Source organism: Ylistrum balloti, unplaced genomic scaffold (genome assembly GCF_031769215.1).
Source record: "Ylistrum balloti isolate Yb309-2 unplaced genomic scaffold, AGI_CSIRO_Ybal_v1 Utg369772, whole genome shotgun sequence".
Lineage (NCBI taxonomy): Eukaryota > Metazoa > Mollusca > Bivalvia > Pectinida > Pectinidae > Ylistrum > Ylistrum balloti.
In genome coordinates, this window is record NW_026781965.1 from 2,801,826 (window position 1) to 2,824,600 (window position 22,775).

Sequence of the window (22,775 nt, forward strand, 5' to 3'; positions counted from 1 at the left end):
TAAAATATACACATGATAAGTTAGTGAATGGGACATTCATTCGTCCATGACACCAGCTGTGTATTGTATTACTCTGCTGTTCATTGATCCTTTTATAGGTTTTACTTCAATTTCTACTTTGTTACAACTGTAATGAGTATCAATTTTGCACACACAAAGAGATATTGTTTGATGCAGACAACATTGATATTTGATTCTTTGGTGCAATTATACAGAGATTAGCACCCATGATTCATTTACAGAACACTTTTTCATATGGACACTTTAATTTCATGGAGTATGTAGTTTTGATACATAATTTCATGAGTGTTTCTATTTTCCATTGCAGTGTGAAGAACCCAAAGACAGAAAACTGTGTTTGCTATTTTGACAGAAAACTTATGAAGCTTTCTTCTTGGATATTTCAAATTCTTGAGTGATGGATTATGGATGAAGAGTGAAAGATCAAGTTTCGTTCAAACATCACAACCAAAGATGTTGTGTCGAAGAAACGTTGAGCGATTGAAAATGATGTTCCATCGCTGGCCATCATATAGTTTACGACCATGGCCACGTTCAGTAAGAAAAATGTTGTCAGTAGGGGTATTTATAGTTATCGTTGTTGTTATCATTTTATCTTATCAATTGAAGATCATTGGAAATGGTCGCCGAAGAGTGAATCCACCTCAACCTTCCATTTCATGTCGATTTGATCATTTTCATAAATCATTAGTCAAACCTAAGAACCATAGTTCTCGTGAAAGCAGACATACATCCAAACGCGTGTTAGTCCTTGTGGAATCTCCATATACCAGTCTGGCAAAGCATATCATTACTGTGTTAGAGGCAGCTAGGATTGAATATAAAATAGAAAACACAGGCAGGAACCTGCCCACATTGACGCATTTTGACAAAAGCAAATTTGGTGTGATCATTCTGGAAAACTTAGAGGCCTATGTCAATATGGACAATTGGAATAGGCAGCTGATTGACAAATATTGTCGCGATTATAAAGTTGGCATGGTAATCTTTGTTCATTCTGTTGATGAATATGGAATAGATAGGGAAAAAGTGCCTGGTTTTCCTTTATTATTAAGGTACAATTTGGCTTTAAAAGACTATACTCTGAATCTATTTAGTGATATTTGGAGGATAACACGTCCTGGGGAAATTTGGGAAGGGACTCTGCAGCAGGATGATTGGACAGTCTTTGACTTCAATCACTCCACATATGAACCTTTGGCGTATGCTAAGGCTGCACCCCCACCCTTCCTGGATGCAGGATACGAGGTGGACAACCGGACACTGGTTAGTGTGCTACAGGATCGAGGCACGTTTGATGGTATACAGAGAGTGTTCTTTGGTAACGGTCTCAAGTTCTGGCTCCATATCCCTGTCCTGCTGGATGTACTTTCCTATCTGTCTCATGGCAAACTCAGTCTTCCATTGGAACGGTTCATCCAGATTGATGTGGATGATATTTTTGTGGGGATCAGCGGGACAAGGATGACACCTGTTGATGTAGAGGTAAGAGACAAGTCAAACATCACATAAACAGATGCCTAATTATTAGTACTTATTCTTGATTTGAGTTAAATGCACTATAGTTATTCAATAAATGGATAGGATCTTAAATGATTTTTTTATATCATATTTGATTTTTCAAATGAGTCTTAAGAATAAAATTTGTGACAAATCCATTTATTATATATGAGATGGAAACAGATCGAAGACGCTTTGTATCACATGATTGATAATTCTGGCAAATATTGTCGAAAATGGACATTTCCTTGTCAAACTTTTAGTGATCTACACTGTAATGAAATCTATGTGTGTGTGCGTGCGTGTGTGCGTGCGTGCGTGCATGAGACACCATTTTAACAATTTACCCTGACTTCACAATAGGTAATATTGCAAACGTGTAATATACAAAAGTATAACATAGGTATATTTAGAGAAAAACATTTCAATCATATGAGTTTTAATTAATTTTTGTCGATTAATTCTCATAATCAGACATTTCATGGTAAATTCCAACATAATTCTTTTGTGCTGGGATACAGATTTTGTACATGTGTTACTGTGATCAAGCCTGTGTGATGAAGTATGGTGAAATTTTACAGATTTGAAATGTTACATTTAACTTTGAGCTTTTAGGTGTTGACTTAGCATGAGTAAGCATGATCCTTACTTAGTTAAAAACAAAACAAAAATCCAGAGGAATTCAAGATGCACTTGATAACACTCAAGGGGCAAAATAATTACAAATGCCTGTGGTGTAACATGTGAAAATACGCTACTTTGTAATTTTATATGATTATATTGTGGCTAGATAAATGATAATAAGTATACCATTTAATACCTCCCTGATTTTATGGGAGAGATGATAACATCACTTAAACATTGTAACACAGATTGACATACATACATAGACCACAGTTTCCTCTGTGAACTAAGGGCAGGGTAGCTCAGGATTTATTTACAGCAACTGACAATTTTACGTAAATTTGTTGAAAAAAGAGCCACTTATGAGATGATAAATCTTCAGCAGTCTCATGATCATGACAAAGAAAACAGCACCAATGACTTCCCCGACACATTGGTAAAGCTATTGCTTTCCATGAATAATTAGTGCTCACGGCTCTGTAATAAAACTGCTGATAACATATATAATAGCTTTATTTTTGTGTTAAATGTGTATTTTAGTTTTCAAGGAATATATTTTTCTCTTTGAACATAGCGGACCCGAGAAAGAAAATTAAGTGTTTTCTTTTTCTTTCCTTTTATGTATGTATACATACTTTTTAAGAATTTGCATATATAGTGAATTAGCTTTATTACTTTCTAATGCTTTAATATGTACAGTGTAACAGCTGCCATCAAATTTCATATGTAGATTCCTGAGGTGTGCTTTAGATAGTTATAAAAAATAAAACATTATGACCCTTATTTCTGCTTTGATTCACTGACATCTGTTAGTCTATACATACAATTGTATTTACAGTATGTAAATATCGGTCCCTTAGAGTTAGATCAGTGACATAGTTATTTTGAAAACATTTTCCAGTATTCAGCACATACAGTATGTTTGTTACAGCCTGCATAAATGCAGCTTCACTGTTTTATAGGATTATTAAAGCTGAGAGATTTCAAATGTTGTGGATTTTATTCCACCTAGTTGAATTAAGATTTACAGAACAACAAAGGAAATATTTTTAAGAGAATCTCAACCCAACCTCATATTCAATGAAATTAGGGCAAAATATAAACAAAAGACAGATATACATGGAGACTCCTGAAAAAGTACAAGGAGAATAAGACCAGGTGTTCCAAAAGAGAAAGCTTCTTCTGCTTCATCTATGACAACCATCATGTTAATCTTGGTCAATCCAAGTAAGTAACACATCCGGCTTTATATTGTGCAAAGAAATATAAAAGACATATAAGATTTTACCTTTTGTGAAACTTTGCATCAGAATAAAAACTGATGCTGGAGGGAAAGGAGAAAAGACTTGAAACTGCTTGTTGTATGAATATGATATCATGTGCAGAACTGGAAAAATGTTGTGGGGAAGGGGGAAGCTAACGTGAAATTGACAGAGTTAACAGGGAAGTAGGAAGGATAATGTGAAACATGAAGGATGAATTGTGGTCTGTCAATTACTTAATTACATTATGCCAAATTTTGTGTCTTATTACCTCTTAAGATGATAGATGCATGTGCCACACAATGAATTGAGTGTTCCTACTCCTCCCATATATAATTCATAATTATATATATGATGTAATTATGACCCATTGTATTTACTAAGCATCTCACTTTTCATTTAGATATGTGATCACCAACCACTGCCAAATATTGTACATTCTGTATATACACGTAAACACATTGGATGATGAGAGGAGTTTCTCGCCCACAGAAATCTTTTTATTGTTTTTCCTTCTTTTTTTTTTGGTACCAGAAATTTGGTCAAATGTTGGAGTCATATCCATTAGTTTGTTATGGATAGAGCCTTTATTATGATAATCATCACCACATTGTCTGATTGATGTAAAGGATGTAAACATTAAGAACTGTTTAGGAATCTTTCATGCCCGTCCATGCAGTTATGTCTGTCTGACAAGGCTTTAAAGCTGTAGGGAATATGTAGGCAAAGATGGATTTCTGGTTGACTGTTATTTTCAACACACATTTTTGGAATATAAAACTGTCAGTTATGTGAAATTAATTACATAGTTCAAATTTTCAGAACTGGCTCAGTATTTCAGAAAGCAGGTTATAGTTAGGTTCAAACTGATTTTTATCAGCTGGTAATCATGAAAGCTATCACTTGTGTAAAAGATATCTACAAAAGATCAAATATATTTATTCATGCTGTTAATTAAAACCACTGCATTCCTTACAAAATCTAGCTCCTGTCTTTAGTATGACAGGGCAATGTAATCCCAACCATGTTGTATAGTCATAAACTATTAATTTATCAAGTTTCTGTGTATAAATCTCCTGATGTTTGCTGGCATACCCTTACAAATAGTTTATTTGGGTGTGTGTAACTTAATTTGTTTCAAGAATGTGCTGAGATATTGTGTATTTGAAGCTGTTGTGAACTAGTGTTTCATTGAGCTGGATGAAAGTTTTCCATGTGTGTGTATATATATATATACTAGGTAGTTAGGGGTTAACCAAACTCTCAATTCTGCTGCACCAAGGGGCTAACTAGCCTGGTCTGGCAACAGCATGCAGTCGGCTGGAAATTAGCCAGCGGGGTGAGAGGTCTTCCTGAAGCAGGATTCTAATAACATTTTAAGTATTTAATGCTTCGGCAGTGAGAAAGCTGATATCACTTGGAAGAAAACTTAAAATATTCCGAAGAAAAGAAACCTTAGAGGTCTAATTTCACCAAAATGTAACTGTTGTTTAGTATTATAGAATTATTACATGTATGTTGATGAACTTATTAAGAGTTACGTATGGTTTATGTATTTAATGGGATGTGGACAAAATTCATAATCTGATCTAATAGGATCTGGCATCCTTGATACATGTACACATATTAGACAATTTATAATAAATTAAAAGTGATAATTAATATGACAGAAACCTTTATAAACTTTGTTACATATTGTTTTGGCTCTTGTAGTATTTAGTTTCTCTTTTGAAGGAAATTTCTGTATAATCATATTTATGCAAGATGCATGTGAAGGATTGTTACAATCTCTCTATAGGAGCGAATTATTTTGTTGAAACATACCCACTGATTTTATCAATATAACAGAGAAAAAGTCATAGCCAGCAGTCATTCTGAAAAATAACAAACTATCTGAACACTTTAATCGTGTGATTTAGAAAATTAAGTGTCTTAAATATGTTTACACTGATTTTTGTAATGTGCCAAATTAGATTGCTTATGTAAAATAAGGTTAATTCAAAATGTTCTCACAAATTTGGGTATAGTGGTATATCTGATGGCTTATCTGAGATAAGATTACTGGATAAAAATATTCCATTATGTCTTAAGATTAGGTAAAATCAGCAGTCTCTATAGATATTGTCTATTTACAACATCAGATAGCTTGTATTTGGTATGCGACAGATAACCATTGCCAAGGGACAGCTGACACAACATGCTAAATGCTAAATGAGAATTGCTGATTGTAAAATGCCTATTGTAGAATGCTTAATGTGCAATGTTATAATTGAACTGGAAAGGAAACATAAAGCTGCCAACTCTAGAGCATTCAACATCTTAAATGGCTAGAGCCTTTAGCCTTTTGCATTCACCATAACACATTAGCATTTTGTTGAATTAGCATAATGTGTTTTGCTTAAAGCATAACACATTGTGCATAAAGCATTTAGCATAGTGTATTAAAAGAAAGTATTCAATTATATAGAATGTCCCAAACACAATCAACAAATGGGGTTAAACATTAATGTGTGGTCGATATAACAAAAGTCAACTAAACATTCATTACCTTCAAAAAGACATGAAGACATTTTTAGGTCACCTACACCTCATGGTGACATATTCTAATACCCTTCATCCAGTGTCATGCATCTATAAACAATTTAACACTTTCGACTTTTTCTCAAAAACACATGATCCAATTTCAATGAAATTTTGCAGAAACCTTCCCTGGCCTAAGATGAACCTAAGTTGTAAACTATACAGTCCCCCCTCCCCCCAGATATGGTATAATCAAATGCTATTCATGAATGGAAGCATCTCAAGGTACCAAAATGAGACTCACATTTTTTTCTAGGGAGGAATGTTTCATTTAGACGTCACTGTAATTTTCATAGCAAAATTGTATTTTGAGTATAATGTTGGTTTTTTCCCACTGAAAATAACTCACAAGTTTAGGATGACAGTTTTGATGGTATGCATGTATTGACACTGTCTATATTCAGTGTCACCATTACTGTTTTATGAAACTTGATAACTATCTTTTAACCTTTATATTCAATATTGCTAATCTCAGGTGACCGTCAAGGCCGTTAGGTCTGTTGTTTCTTATGACTTTGGGACATCTTGAAATCTTTTTAACAAATTGGGATGAAACATATAGCATTTCATATTTAGCGTGAAGTATTTTGGCATTAAGCATGTCGTACCACCTTTCCATATGTGTATACACTTTTGGGAAGTGGTGGTGATCAGGCGATGATCAGCCCATGATGCTTCTGATTGGTAATGGTTAGTAATTGACTGAACTTGTAATTCCTGCAACTCCAGAATCAATATTGATTGTGTTGATTAAGTTTTGCTGTCAGATGTACCTGCTATAAAGTACATTGGCTGTCTTCAGTACTGGTAGCTGATGGCTTTCAGATCTCTGTGAAATCTGAACTGAAAATTCCACATGGATTTTGTGAGTGTGTACTTTGTAGATTAATCTAGGCAGGATTAATGTTAGTTATTGTAGGTTAATCTAGGCCAGATGAATTTGAGTTATTTTGAATGTCCCGGTCGTTCAACACAAACTCTGGACATGTAGTTCATTGATGTATGATTGCCATCAGGCATGTGTACTTGTAAAAGACCAATTTATACATCAGTTGTATTAGATTTGGGACCTACATCAACTGCTGATATGTCTAAGACAGGTTCAAGGGAACATCCCTCATTTGAAAGGACACATTGGCCACACCTCTTCTCATTCCATAGGGTAAAAAAAGTTTCTTCTATGTCTCTTTGGTAACTTGATGGCAAACACAACACCTTTCGCTATTGTTAGGGGAGTTTAGGGATGTGTCTGGCTGAAGATGATAATTATATGTAATCCCCGAAGGCCGTGATGACTGTAATCAAGGTAGTTAGATAAAGAGGGCTGGCTATTGGGATTTCCTGGTTATCTTGTCTTTCTTTGTCAGGGTATTGAAGTTTAGTTACTGATGGAATTTTGGAATTAGTGTGTCTAGTTTGTCGACAGTGGATGACCAGAGTGACTTCATTCCTCCTGAAACTACAATTAGCACTGGAGTCTTAATTGTTGAGTTATTAAGTTATTGTTGTGGAATGGAATCTGGGTCATTGAATAGCATCTTCATTACCATAAGATCTTTAAATAGCGCAGTGTTGTAACTTAGTTTATAAATAGCAGTGATCAACTAAAACAATAAAATATAAGTGTGGGCTGGGTCTGATGCGTTTCCTATTCTGTGTAAGTGGGTATATAAAAGTAGAATGTTCTGTATGCAAGACAAACTGTACTAATACTAAATAGATGATATTTCCAAATCTTTTGAAAGTCTTAATTTTCATTTAACGACTTCAGTCAATAAAAATGGCAAAGCAAATAGCTTATTTAATTAAGATCAAAAACTGTATTTCATGTGAGTCAAAATCAGTAGGACGTAAGTTTAAAACATGTTATTAATTTATTTTTTTATGCAATGTGTGTGTTTTGTTCAAAGAAAACTCTCAGACGAGTCTTGTGTGGAGATAGGTAGTTTATATGTACCTGGTATACCGGAGATAGGTAGTTTATATGTACCTGGTATACCGGAGATAGGTAGTTTATATGTACCTGGTATACCGGAGATAGGTAGTTTATATGTACCTGGTATACCGGAGATAGGTAGTTTATATGTACCTGGTATACCGGAGATAGGTAGTTTATATGTACCTGGTATACCTCTAGATGATTATTGATAATAATCTGAGATAAACATTTAGTAATTACACACCTATGGAAATCTATATCTTTGAAATATAGATGAAATATGTATGAATTCTGAAAATCCTTAGAGTTAGAGTAATATATATACCCTTTCATAAAGGAATGAGTGATACATATACCCTTTCATAAAGGAATGAGTGATACATATACCCTTTCATAAAGGAATGAGTGATACATATACCCTTTCATAAAGGAATGAGTGATACATATACCCTTTCATAAAGGAATGAGTGATACATATACCCTTTCATAAAGGAATGAGTGAAACATATACCCTCTCATAAAGGAATGCTTGAATAGTTATCAGTGTAACCTACAATGAAATGAAATATGTTTGAGTGGTTATTAGTGTAAATACTCAAGTAATATGGCGTTACTCTGGTGAATTGAAATATTGATTAGGATCTCAATTAACATATTTCCCCTTTTGATCTCTCAGTAATAGAAACATTTCCCCTCCCTACCTTACAGTGAACATATCCACGTCCAATGTATCTCCATCTCTGGTGTCCTCCTTTCAGTAACATATCCTTACCCTCCCCATCCCTCACTTCATCTCTTGTACCCACTTCTCAGTAACATATCCTTACCCTCCCCATCCCTCACGTCATCTCTGGTGCCCACCTTGCAGTAACAAATCATTACCCTCCCCATCCCTCACTTCATCTCTGGTGCCCACCTCGCCGTAACAAATCATTGCCCTCCCCATCCCTCACTTCATCTTTGGTGCCCACCTCATAGTAACAAATCAAATCCTTACTTTTATCTCTCACTCCATCTCTGGTGCCCACCTTGCAGTAACAAATCATTACCCTCCCTATCCCTCACTTCATCTCTGGTGCCCACCTCGCAGTAACAAATCATTGCCTTCCCCATCCCTGACTTCATCTCTGGTACCCACCTCGCCGTAACAAATTATTGCCCTCCCCATCCCTCACTTCATCTTTGGTGCCCACCTCATAGTAACAAATCAAATCCTTACTCTTCTCTATCTCTCACTCCATCTCTGGTGCCCACCTCGCAGTAACAAATCATTGCCTTCCCCATCCCTGACTTCATCTCTGGTGCCCACCTCGCCGTAACAAATCATTGCCCTCCCCATCCCTCACTTCATCTTTGGTGCCCACCTCATAGTAACAAATCAAATCCTTACTCTTCTCTATCTCTCACTCCATCTCTGGTGCCCACCTCGCAGTAACAAATCATTGCCTTCCCCATCCTCACTTCATCTCTGGTGCCCACCTCGCCGTAACAAATCATTGCCCTCCCCATCCCTCACTTCATATTTGGTGCCCACCTCGCAGTAACAAATCAAATCTTTACTCTTCTCTATCTCTCACTTCATCTCTGGTGCCCACCTATATGTAACACAGTTCCTCCCTAAACATTTTCCCATGCCTTCTCTATAGATATACCCTCTCCTATCAGTTTACACACTTGTTTCCCTGCGATCTGAACCTCTCTACAATAATTGTATAATAATGTACCTCAGTGAATTGATGGGGCATTTAAGAAGATCAATCTTATTTTGACAGGCTATGGTTCAAGCTCAAGAAAGGCTAAAGCAGCAAGTTCAAGGATTCAAGTTCAACCTTGGTTTCTCTGGATGGTTCTACCAACATGGAAACTCGCTGGAAAATGAAGGCGACAGAAAGATATTAGGTTGGTGAGATATAATGTAATATTTGGAGTTAAATATCAGAGAGTGACAATTTTGTATAAATTACCAGGTGTATCAAAAGTAGGTTACCTTGACCTACATTTTGACCTTCGACCTACCTCATAGAAATTGGATGGATATTACTGAATTAATTTACAGTTTGAAGTGTTTTTTTGGTTGTTTTATTGAAGGGTAAATTTCATTATGGTACCAATATTTGGATACATTGATACCATCTTCTATGCACTCTAGGGATATAATTCACGTTTAGTGATGAAAAGTAATGTTCTGAATTGTCTCATTTCTTTTGTAACGATCGTGAAACAACTTAAATCAAATTTAATTTGTGTAGGAGTCTTAATGTCAAAGGAAACAAGAGTACTCATAGAAAATTCATATTTATATTGACTGAGGACATAAACCACACCAGGCTACTTGATGTTTTGTACATGGGGTAGAGTTTGTTTGATGGAATAAAATGTTTAGTTGTATAATTTTTACAATATAGATGTCATTGTGTTATACAGTAAAACCTTGTCGAAGTAGCATTAACATTTCATACCTTTTCACATCACCTATCACAAGCAATTGTCTCTTTTTATTTTTTGTATAGCTCATCTGCCAAAAAGGCAAGTGTAATTAAGTGATGTTGCATAATATGAAAACTTGCATTGCCTCCAGGTCCACTTATTTGCTGTTGATGACAGTGTAGCAAGTTTTTGATGAACATAATTTGTAGAAAATACTGTATGGATTTGTAAACTCTTTTGGTTTGAAAGTTTAAATTTTAGTTTTGTGCCACGTCAAGAAAATAGAAAGATTTATTAAAAAAATTGGAAATTTATTAAAAAATTGGAAAGTTCGAGAGGATTTATATCCTGTCTCTGTGCTCCTCTACAGCTGTTCAGTTCCTGTTTAGAGAATGATAATACATTTATCAGCGCGGACGTTTTTACGAATTTGCTGCTTATGATATCAGAAAACTGTTGGTTATAGATGGCTTTGTGTTGTATATTCTCCAAAGTGAGCCCTTTGATGTGGTATTTAACTAAATGTACAAAATCTGGAGTTTGAATAAAGGTAGTTAATTGACCGAGGAAAAGAAATGTGTAGAAGATATCCTGCTGTTATTAATGCTTGTCTTAGTCACCATGCCATTACATATCTACAACTGTGTAGTATAGGAGTCTTACTCTGTATACTTCTACTGATGTAGGGACCCCCAACATCATTACAAATCTATACATCTGATGTAGGGACCCCCAACATCATTACAAATCTATACATCTGATATAGGGATCCCCAACATCATTACAATTCTATACTTCTACTGATGTAGGGACCCCCAACATCATTACAAATCTATACATCTGATATAGGGATCCCCAACATCATTACAATTCTATACATCTGATATAGGGATCCCCAACATTATTACAAATCTATACATCTGATATAGGGATCCCCAACATCATTACAATTCTATACTTCTACTGATGTAGGGACCCCCAACATCATTACAAATCTATACATCTGATATAGGGATCCCCAACATCATTACAATTCTATACTTCTACTGATGTAGGGACCCCCAACATCATTACAAATCTATACATCTTATATAGGGATCCCTTAAATTATTACAAATCTATACTTCTACTGATGTAGGGACCCCCAACATCATTACAATTCTATACTTCTACTAATGTAGGGACCCCCAACATCATTTCAAATCTATACATCTGATGTAGGGATCTCCAATATCATTACGAATCTATACTAGTGATTTAGGGAGCCCCCCTTCACTTCATACTAATGGAGGGAGCCCCACCATCACTTCATGCTGATGTAGGGAGCCCCACCATCACTTCATACTGATGTAGGGAGCCCCACCATCACTTCATACTGATGTAGGGAATCCCATCATCACTTCATACTGATGTAGGGAGCCCCACCATCACTTCATTCTGATGAAGGGAGCCCTACCATCACTTCATACTGATGTAGGGAATCCCACCATCACTTCATACTGATGTAGGGAATCCCACCATCACTTCATTCTGATGAAGGGAGCCCTACCATCACTTCATACTGATGTAGGGAATCCCACCATCACTTCATACTGATGTAGGGAATCCCACCATCACTTCATTCTGATTTAGGGAGCCCCACCATCACTTCATACTGATGTAGGGAGCCCTACCATCACTTCATACTGATGTAAGGAGCCCCACCATCACTTCATACTGATGTAAGGAGCCCCACCATCACTTCATACTGATGTAGGGAGCCCCACCATCACTTCATACTTATGTAGGGAGCCCCGCCATCACTTCATGCTGATGTAGGGAGCCCCACCATCACTTCATACTGTTGTAGGGAGCCCTACCATCACATCATACTAATGTAGGGAGCCCAAAAAAAATTTACAAAATTATACTTCTACAGATATGGGAAGCCCCAACAAAGCCAATTTATACTTAAACTGATGTTGGGAGCCTCACCATCGTTACCTTTTGATATACTGAGCACTAACAACATTTCAAATATATACAGTATACTTTTAAATCAACTGGGGACCGTGTTTAAGCACTATATCATTACTTGAAAGGTATAATATAGACACTTTCATATGTCAATACATGTTGCCAATACTGAAAATATTCATGCTTGATCCTTTTTACTGTTTAAATAATTTGATATGAATTGAACATTAAAGAAGAATGGATCACTTGGAGTTGTTGAATTGGACACGGTGGACTGTGACATTGTGTATATATCATCATTACACAGTGACAAGTGACAATTATTTTAAAGTAAAAGCAAATACAGTTGTAACTTAAAGTGTCCTTCCTACTTTGTGTTTTTTTCAGCTCACTTGGTCCAAAGGACAGGTGAATTGCTAGTATACCATGGTTCTGTCACTTGTCTGTTTGTCCACTTCTATATTGGAATGCTGTTAAAGTACAATGTGCAATCAAATAAATGCAATATCTTTTTTGGTACTATAAAATTTAGGATATTATCAGTTTTTGGTACATTAGAATTGAGTGCATTAACATTTAATGATAAATTTATGTATCCACAATAATTACTACATAAACAGCATAAAGAAATGGCAGTTAACACAATTACAGTTATATTTGAGTTAAATAGTTTCAGCATGCAAAGTGCTTTATTAAGATAACATTAATTTATGTATGTTTACAGTACTTCGTTCAAATTAGAATGACAGAGTGGATTTTCAATAAGTGAAGGCTGCAACCTTTTTGATCTTGAAACATTAAGTGATGTGATGTCAATATTCAATACAATTCCTCCACCCCTCCCCATTTATTTCCTTCTGTACATGTGTAGGCAGAAAGATGCAGGGAGATTATCCAACATGCTTGGAGTACCATGCATGAAAGGGATTAAATGAACCTCTAGAGGCTGTAGAATGTGCCAAAATTGGAAAATGTACAGACGAAGGTTCCATTTTTGATTGAGTAAGGGAACTAAATGTTGTATAATAATTATACAGAAGTGAACACAAGTATGGCGCACAATATGGGAAATCTTGTGTGTACTATAACTGAAAAGATAAAAATATCTATTGCATCTTTGCGAATATAGAGATCAACAAATGAGAAGGTCTCTTGTCAAATCTGTAGTAATGCTTGTACAGGGAAGAGAACTCAGTGTTGTAGAAATAGAGGGTTTGGTTGCCCTTGTGACAGAGTGATTGGGACTCAGTGTTGTAGTAATAGAGTGTTTGGTTGCCCTTGTGACAGAGTGATGGGGACTCAGTGTTGTAGTAATAGAGTGTTTGGTTGCCCTTGTGACAGAGTGATGGGGACTCAGTGTTGTAGTAATAGAATGTTTGGTTGCCCTTGTGACAGAGTGATGGGCTCTGTGTTGTAGTAATAGAGTGTTTGGTTGCCCTTGTGACAGAGTGATGGGGACTCAGTGTTGTAGTAATAGAGTGTTTGGTTGCCCTTGTGACAGAGTGATGGGGACTCAGTGTTGTAGTAATAGAGTGTTTGGTTGCCCTTGTGACAGAGTGATGGGGACTCAGTGTTGTAGTAATAGAGTGTTTGGTTGCCCTTGTGGCAGAGTGATGGGGACTCAGTGTTGTAGTAATAGAGTGTTTGGTTGCCCTTGTGACAGAGTGATGGGGACTCAGTGTTGTAGTAATAGAGTGTTTGGTTGCCCTTGTGACAGAGTGATGGGGACTCAGTGTTGTAGTAATAGAGTGTTTGGTTGCCCTTGTGACAGAGTGATGGGGACTCAGTGTTGTAGTAACAGAGTGTTTGGTTGCCCTTGTGACAGAGTGATGGGGACTCAGTGTTGTAGTAACAGAGTGTTTGGTTGCCCTTGTGACAGAGTGATGGGGACTCAGTGTTGTAGTAATAGAATGTTTGGTTGCCTTGTGACAGAGTGATGGGGACTCAGTGTTGTAGTAATAGTGTTTGGTTGCCCTTGTGACAGAGTGATGGGGACTCAGTGTTGTAGTAATAGAGTGTTTGGTTGCCCTTGTGACAGAGTGATGGGGACTCAGTGTTGTAATAATAGAGTGTTTGGTTGCCCTTGTGACAGAGTGATGGGGACTCAGTGTTGTAGTAATAGAATGTTTGGTTGCCTTGTGACAGAGTGATGGGGACTCAGTGTTGTAGTAATAGAGGGTTTTGTTGCCCTTGTGACAAAGTGATGGGGACTCAGTGTTGTAGTAATATAGTGTTTTTTTGTTATCCCTGTGATGTGGACTCTGTGTTGTTGTGGTTTAATTTTCACTACATAATAAATTAAAGGCTGATTTAGAGAAAACTGAACATGTAATTTCTGTGTGTATCAGTTTGGTTTTAGAAAGAACCTGATTTTTTTGACAAGTTCCTGATTCAATAGACACATCATTAGATTCAAGAGATTGGCTCTAATGTTTCTTAACAAAGATCTGAGATTGCCTGGCTACAGTTGAACATATTTCTTACATTTTGGTGATTTATCCACCCTGATAAGTGTTTAATGTACAATAAACTAAACTGACACACGAGTGTTTTCAGTAATTCCTTATTTCTCTTATAAAGTATGTAGCTGGGAGAAACAGTTGTGAATATTTCATGAATGCTGTATTTGACACAGAAGAGTTAAAATTCACTATAATCTTTTTATTCTCTTTAAAACCCAAAGTTATGTTCAAGGGAGCAACAGGTATGAATATTTCATAGAGGTTTTAACTGTTGTACTGCCATAGTTCCAACTGATACCCCTGTAGGCTTACGCACAAAGCTTGCCATCTGTGTAACAAGTTTGTATTTCAGAAATAACTTCAGATGTTTAGATAAAGGTATAAGGGATTCTGTTTCAGTCATAGAAAAGTATTGTTATTTCTGTTAGAAAGGGGGTGGGGGAATCTTAAAATACCCCAATGTTAATGTACGATGTAACATGGAATTTATATGCATAAAATCAGCTGTCTTTGTAGCCACAAGTGTCAATTCAAAATTACAATGTATGTGACTACCTTGTTATTTATGTAAGAACAAGTATTACATCAGTATTTGGTATCACACATGTAATATGACCTAGTGGAGCATAAGATCAGCTGAAGGTTGCCTCTCCTCTGTAACACCATAACTTCATGGAGGGATATGCATTGTTATGCCACTTCTGTAAGTGACGTATTGTGAAGTAGTGGAAGATGATCACTAATTTAGATTTTAAGTTAGTCTAATAAAGTGGTGTTTTCGCGATTGTCTGTGAAAGTATGTAAAGGTAGCCAGAGGATTGGTCAGATAAAGAATTCAAAGACTTAGGAATGTAAACTTGTGTTATGATTTTAATTTTATAACAAGTTTAATCAAATAACTTTAAATTAAGACCAGTGTATGATTGTATTTTGACTTCCACCTCATGTATTTCTTTAGGAAGATGTAATGTTGGTTGTTCATGAATGCCACCCCTGTCTTAATTTGCCTGAGTGTCAGAAGGTACAGAGTAATACAATGTGATGATGCTTTACCCAGTAAGAAATCAAATAGTCATGTGGCTATAATGTAATGGTCCTGTGGCCTTGATTTTTCAGAACACAGAAACAAGTTTTGGTGGTTTGGTCACATGTGGAGACACGAGCAGGCACACAAATTCACACAGGACCATCTTGAGCGATCTATGCTCCTGAATTACCAGTTTGCAAAGGTTTGTATCATTAATACAGGAATCTTCAGGATAATCTGACATATGATAATCTGTAATCTGTTTTAATTAAGTACTCTGCAAGCTTCCAAATTCAATCAGTGGTGTGAGTTGGAATGTCTGGTCCCCAGGAAATAGCCATTAAGTAATTTGACATGTAGTGAACTGGATAACAATTCCTTGGTGTAATATTATTCTTCAATTGTTCAAGGTTAAAACTGTCACTGACGATTAAATCATTGACAAATTCAGTTACAGCATGGGGTTGTCTTGAGGGATTAAAACAATCCAATGTTTTTATTTAAGGAAAATACAGTAAAAATTTAATGAAAAAAATATTGTTGAAAATGTCAAATCAATTAACTTTATACAATAAGATATTATAAGATTACAAGATATTATAAATGTTGTGAGTTTGTTAACTGTTACCATTTATCTATATAAAAAAATTAGGCATATTGTCCTCTGCTTGATGGTCTGTGGTCTAATGGTGATTTGTAACTGGGGTTTTGGAGTATCCCTGTACAGTATTTGATAGTCCCAGGCTTGATATATGGTGATTTGTAACTGGGGTACTAGAGTATCCCTGTACAGTATTTGGTAGTCCCAGGCTTGATGTATGGTGATTTGTATTTAGAGTACTGCTGTATCCCTGTACAGTATTCGGTAGTCCCAGGCTTGATGTATGGAGATTTGTAACTGGGGTACTAGAGTACCACTGTACAGTATTTGGTAGTCCCAGGATTGATGTATGGTGATTTGTAACTGGGGTACTAGAGTACCACTGTACAGTATTTGGTAGTCCCAGGATTGATGTATGGTGATTTGTAACTGGGGTACTAGAGTATCCCTGTACAGTATTTGGTAGTCCCAGGCTTGATGTATGGAGATTTGTAACTGGGGTACTAGAGTACCACTGTACAGTATTTGGTAGTCCCAGGATTGATGTATGGTGATTTGTAACTGGGGTACTAGAGTATCCCTGTACAGTATTTGGTAGTCCCAGGCTTGATGTATGGTGATTTGTAACTGGGGTACTAGAGTATCCCTGTACAGTATTTGGTAGTCCCAGGATTGATGTATGGTGATTTGTAACTGGGGTACTAGAGTATCCCTGTACAGTATTTGGTAGTCCCAGGATTGATGTATGGTGATTTGTAACTGGGGTACTAGAGTATCCTTGTACAGTATTTGGTAGTCCCAGGATTGATGTATGGTGATTTGTATTTAGAGTACTGCTGTATCCCTGTACAGTATTTGGTAGTCCCAGGCTTGATGTATGGAGATTTGTAACTGGGGTACTAGAGTATCCCTGTACAGTATTTGGTAGTCCCAGGCTTGATGTATGGAGATTTGTAACTGGGGTACTAGAGTATCCCTGTACAGTATTTGGTAGTCCCAGGCTTGATGTATGGAGATTTGTAACTAGGGTACTAGAGTATCCCTGTACAGTATTTGGTAGTCCCAGGCTTGATGTATGGTGATTTGTAACTGGGGTACTAGAGTATCCCTGTACAGTATTTGGTAGTCCCAGGCTTGATGTATGGAGATTTATATTTAGAGTACTGCTGTATCCCTGTACAGTATTTGGTAGTCCCAGGCTTGATGTATGGTGATTTGTAACTGGGGTACTAGAGTATCCCTGTACAGTATTTGGTAGTCCCAGGATTGATGTATGGTGATTTGTAACTGGGGTACTAGAGTATCCCTGTACAGTATTTGGTAGTCCCAGGCTTGATGTATGGAGATTTGTAACTGGGGTACTAGAGTATCCCTGTACAGTATTTGGTAGTCCCAGGCTTGATGTATGGAGATTTGTATTTAGAGTACTGCTGTATCCCTGTACAGTATTTGGAAGTCCCAGGCTTGATGTATGGAGATTTGTATTTAGAGTACTGCTGTATCCCTGTACAGTATTTGGTAGTCCCAGGCTTGATGTATGGAGATTTGTATTTAGAGTACTGCTGTATCCCTGTACAGTATTTGGTAGTCCCAGGCTTGATGTATGGAGATTTGTAACTGGGGTACTAGAGTATCCCTGTACAGTATTTGGTAGTCCCAGGCTTGATGTATGGAGATTTGTATTTAGAGTACTGCTGTATCCCTGTACAGTATTTGGTAGTCCCAGGCTTGATGTATGGAGATTTGTATTTAGAGTACTGCTGTATCCCTGTACAGTATTTGGTAGTCCCAGGATTGATGTATGGTGATTTGTAACTGGGGTACTAGAGTATCCCTGTACAGTATTTGGTAGTCCCAGGCTTGATGTATGGTGATTTGTAACTAGGATGCTGCTGTATCTCTTTACAGTATTGTGTAAAAGATCATCCAATACTGAAATTCATAAAGTTAAACCATACCTGATTGTTTGAAGGTAAAATATTCCAAACCTAACATTACTTATTTTCTCCTTAATATTTTGGGATTGAGTTTTGTAGGATATTCTCATTCAGTTACACTTTATTTGTTACAGGATCATGACATCCCTATCTACCAGCAGTATGCTGTGGCACCACATCACTCAGGGGTGTATCCTGTCCATGAACCCCTGTATCAATCCTGGAAAAATGTATGGGACATACGTGTTACTAGTACTGAGGAGTATCCGCGACTCTACCCCGCCTGGAGACGCAGAGGTTTTATACACAAAGGCATTATGGTCAGTATACAGCCTTTTCTTTGGGACATTCGTGCCATTTTTGGTTTGCCATCCTTTACACAGATAATAGAAGTTTTACAGTTATTAACCTTTACACATATACAAAAATGTGACATGTAGACTGAATGGTGTTGAAATCTTTGGCTAGACTTGTTATTGAAAACTGCTTATTTGTTTAATATATAGTTTATACTGTGTAGAATACTAGGCATGGCATGTATAGCGTGTCATAATTACAATTTTACATGAGTTATTCATGCTCTCTGAAAATTTACAGGGGATCTTGTAGTCGCCGCCTGTTTGTCCATCTTTCAGTTTGCCTCTTGGGTCTGTTGTCTCGTGCCCGTGCTCTCATGTCCGAAGCATAACTTTGCCCAGTAAAGCACACATTGGTCATACATAGGGGGTGTGCAGCGTACCAAATTTAAGACTTGCAACCCCTTAATTACAGAGTTGTTGCCCTTTGTTGAAATTTTTTGTCTTGAGCACAATTTCAAATTGCTTGCATTTACACTAGAATAATGAAACCTGATGTATCCATTTATCATACGAAATCATTGTGCATTTTACCATGCAAGGGCCTGTAACCACTTAATTACAGAGTTATTGCCCTTTGTTAAAAGATTCTTGTTCAGAGCATAACTTTGTCCATATTTAAGCAAATATCATGAAGCTTAGTGTATACATCAATAATACTAAGTCAATGTGCAATGTACCAAATTCAGAGCCCTTGACCCCTCAATTACAGAGTTACTGCTCTTTTATAAATTATCATGTCCAGAGCACAACTTTGCTTGCATTTAAGATAGGATTGTGTAACTTAGTGTATACATCGATCATACAAAGACAATGTGCAGTGTATCAATGTTAGGGCCTGCAACCCGTTAATTACAGATTCAGTGCCCTTTGTTAAACTTTTGTGTCATAAGCATAGCTTTGTTTGCATTAAAACTAGGATAATGAAACTTGATGTATACATTGGTCATATTAAAAGAATGTAGTATGCCAAATTCAGGGCCTGTAACCCCTTAATAAAAAAATTATGTTGCTTTGTTAAAAGGTTTTGTGCAATTAAGTTGTTTTCAGGGAGCATTTAGCAGTTTCACTGATACTCTTGTTGTTGCTGGTGATTAACAAAATTCCAGTGAAATAAAAAATATCTGATAGCAGCTTAAAATTTCACTGTTAGTTTATTCACTTCAAGAATGTCTTCCCTACAGGTTTTACCTCGACAAACATGTGGGCTGTTCACACATACAATATTCTTGGACAAGTATCCAGGTGGGAGGCAACACCTGGACAACAGTATACAAGGGGGAGAACTCTTCCAGACATTCCTGTTTAATCCTGTAAGTGCCTTTTTAGATGTTAAGTTTTAGACCAGTGTACTGAGATATCAATATTCAACACTGTTTACCCTAAAAACCTGCTGGCTATACATAAAACAACATTACATTGATGCCCTGTCCTTAAACCCTTCTAATAGTATCAGGTGTTCATTCCAGTATTTGCAACAGAAACAAAAGCAATTTTTTGTCTTCTAGACATTACACAAAGTAAAATGCCAGACTGATTGAATAGAAAAAAATATGTGAAATATTTCAATTACAAATACAGCATTTTACACTATCCTTCCTCAGGATTTTGGTTGTATTTTCAACATTTTCCATTGCCATTGTTTGGTTCTATTCTCAGATTAATATCTATATGACTCACCTTGGAAACTATGCCAATGACAGGCTGGCACTGTACACGTTTGAGAGTGTGATCAAGTTTGTGCAGTGCTGGACCAATTTGCAGCTAAAACAGGTTCCCCCGTTAGAGCTGGGCATTAAGTATTTTGAGATGTACCCAGAGGAGAGAGATCCGCTTTGGCAGGTTTGTTTCAATCTTAGCATATTTTATATGAAAATGATGTTTATTAAGTATTAGGCACCAAGAAGTATTTTTAATTTTCTTGTGTTACTGCTTGTAACTTTTCTCAACAATAAAGTGATAGGAAGACCATAGCAATCCCTCTGTTGGCAGTGTTGTCCCCTGTATAATGGCTTTAATGTGACTACTCAGGCAGATATACTTGCATTACATGAATGCTACATCCAATTTTAGTTCCTGGATGTTAGTTGAATATTTAAAAAGAAAAGTAAGAATTAAGCAACAACAAAGTATACCCTAGACAGCAAAGTAACAAAAACAATATTCCATATTGTCAGCACAGTGCTATAACTACAAACAATAACACTGTGCTATAACTACAAACAATAACACTGTGCTATAACTACAAACAATAACACTACAAACAATAACACTGTGCTATAACTACAGACAATAACACTGTGCTATAACTACAAACAATAACACTGTGCTATAACTACAAACTATAACACTGTGCTATAACTACAGACAATAACACTGTGCTATAACTACAAACAATAACACTGTGCTATAACTACAGACAATAACACTGTGCTATAACTGCAAACTATAAACTGTGCTATAACTACAAACAATAACACTGTGATATAACTTATAATGTGATGGATGATTTTCAGAATCCTTGCTTATACAAGCGGCACCTGGCTATATGGTCCACCAACAAAAGCTGTGACAGACTCCCAAAATTCCTTGTCATTGGGCCACAAAAGACAGGTTTGTTATGGGATTTTAACTTAAAATGGTCGTGTTCTGTTGTAACCAAAAGACATTTAATGTATTAGATTTAAAAAATGACGGATCATGGTCATCATATTTTCCGTGATCATGGTCATCATATTTTCCGTAATCATGGCCATCATATTTTCCGTGATCATGGCCATCATGTTTTCCGTGATCATGGTCATCATTTTTTCTGTGATCATAGTCATCGTATTTTCTGTGATCATATTCATCATGTTTTCTGTGATCATAGTCATCGTATTTTCTGAGAACATGGCCATCATGTTTTCCGTGATCATGGCCATCGTGTTTTCTGTGAACATGGCCATCATGTTTTCCGTGATTATGGCCATCATGTTTTCCGTGATGATGGTCATCATGTTTTCTGTGATCATGGCCATCGTGTTTTCTGTGATCATGGCCATCGTGTTTTCTGTGAACATGGCCATCATGTTTTCCGTGATCATGGCCATCGTGTTTTCTGTGAACATGGCCATCATGTTTTCCGTGATCATGGTCATCATGTTTTCCGTGATCATGGCCATTGTGTTTTCTGTGAACATGGTCATCATGTTTTCTGTGATCATGGCCATTGTGTTTTCTGTGAACATGGTCATCATGTTTTCTGTGATCATGGCCATTGTGTTTTCTGTGAACATGGCCATCATATTTTCCGTGATCATGGCCATCATGTTTTCTGTGAACATGGTCATCATGTTTTCTGTGATCATGGCCATTGTGTTTTCTGTGATCATGGCCATCGTGTTTTCTGTGAACATGGCCATCATGTTTTCTGTGATCATGGTCATCGTGTTTTCTGTGATCATGGCCATTGTGTTTTCTGTGATCATGGCCATTGTGTTTTCTGTGAACATGGCCATCATGTTTTCCGTGATCATGGCCATCATGTTTTCCGTGATCATGGTCATCATGTTTTCTGTGATCATGGCCATCGTGTTTTCTGTGAACATCGTGTTTTCTGTGAACATGGCCATCATGTTTTCTGTGAACATGGCCATCATGTTTTCCTGTGATCATGGTCATCATGTTTTGGCCATTGTGTGATCATGGCCATTGTGTTTTCTGTGAACATGGTCATCATGTTTTCTGTGATCATGGCCATTGTGTTTTCTGTGAACATGGTCATCATGTTTTCTGTGATCATGGCCATTGTGTTTTCTGTGAACATGGCCATCATGTTTTCTGTGAACATGGCCATCATGTTTTCCGTGATCATGGTCATCATATTTTCTGTGATAAAGGCCATCATATTTTCTGTGATCATAGTCATCATATTTTCTGTGATCATATTCATCATATTTTCTGTGATCATGGCCATTGTGTTTTCTGTGAACATTGTCACCATATTTTCTGTGATCATTGTCAGCTTATTTTCAGTCCAGAACAAATTCATCTGTAATCTCATATTCTTTACTTTGATTTGGTATATGACATCATTAGGAT

General features: G+C 36.7%; 1 protein-coding gene across 1 annotated transcript in view; it reads left to right on the forward strand.

The window, feature by feature from the left end:
* Positions 1–445: 445 nt before the first annotated feature.
* The window catches only part of LOC132543905 (bifunctional heparan sulfate N-deacetylase/N-sulfotransferase-like), a 28,900-nt gene continuing 6,570 nt past the window's right edge, over positions 446–22,775 (forward strand). Inside the window, exons 1-7 of the mRNA XM_060207456.1 lie at positions 446–1,506; positions 9,699–9,825; positions 15,888–16,000; positions 18,471–18,656; positions 19,877–20,005; positions 20,352–20,534; positions 21,209–21,305. Coding sequence (XP_060063439.1) covers positions 475–1,506; positions 9,699–9,825; positions 15,888–16,000; positions 18,471–18,656; positions 19,877–20,005; positions 20,352–20,534; positions 21,209–21,305 — 1,867 coding nt within the window. The 5' untranslated portion in view covers positions 446–474. The remainder of the gene's footprint in view (positions 1,507–9,698; positions 9,826–15,887; positions 16,001–18,470; positions 18,657–19,876; positions 20,006–20,351; positions 20,535–21,208; positions 21,306–22,775) is intronic.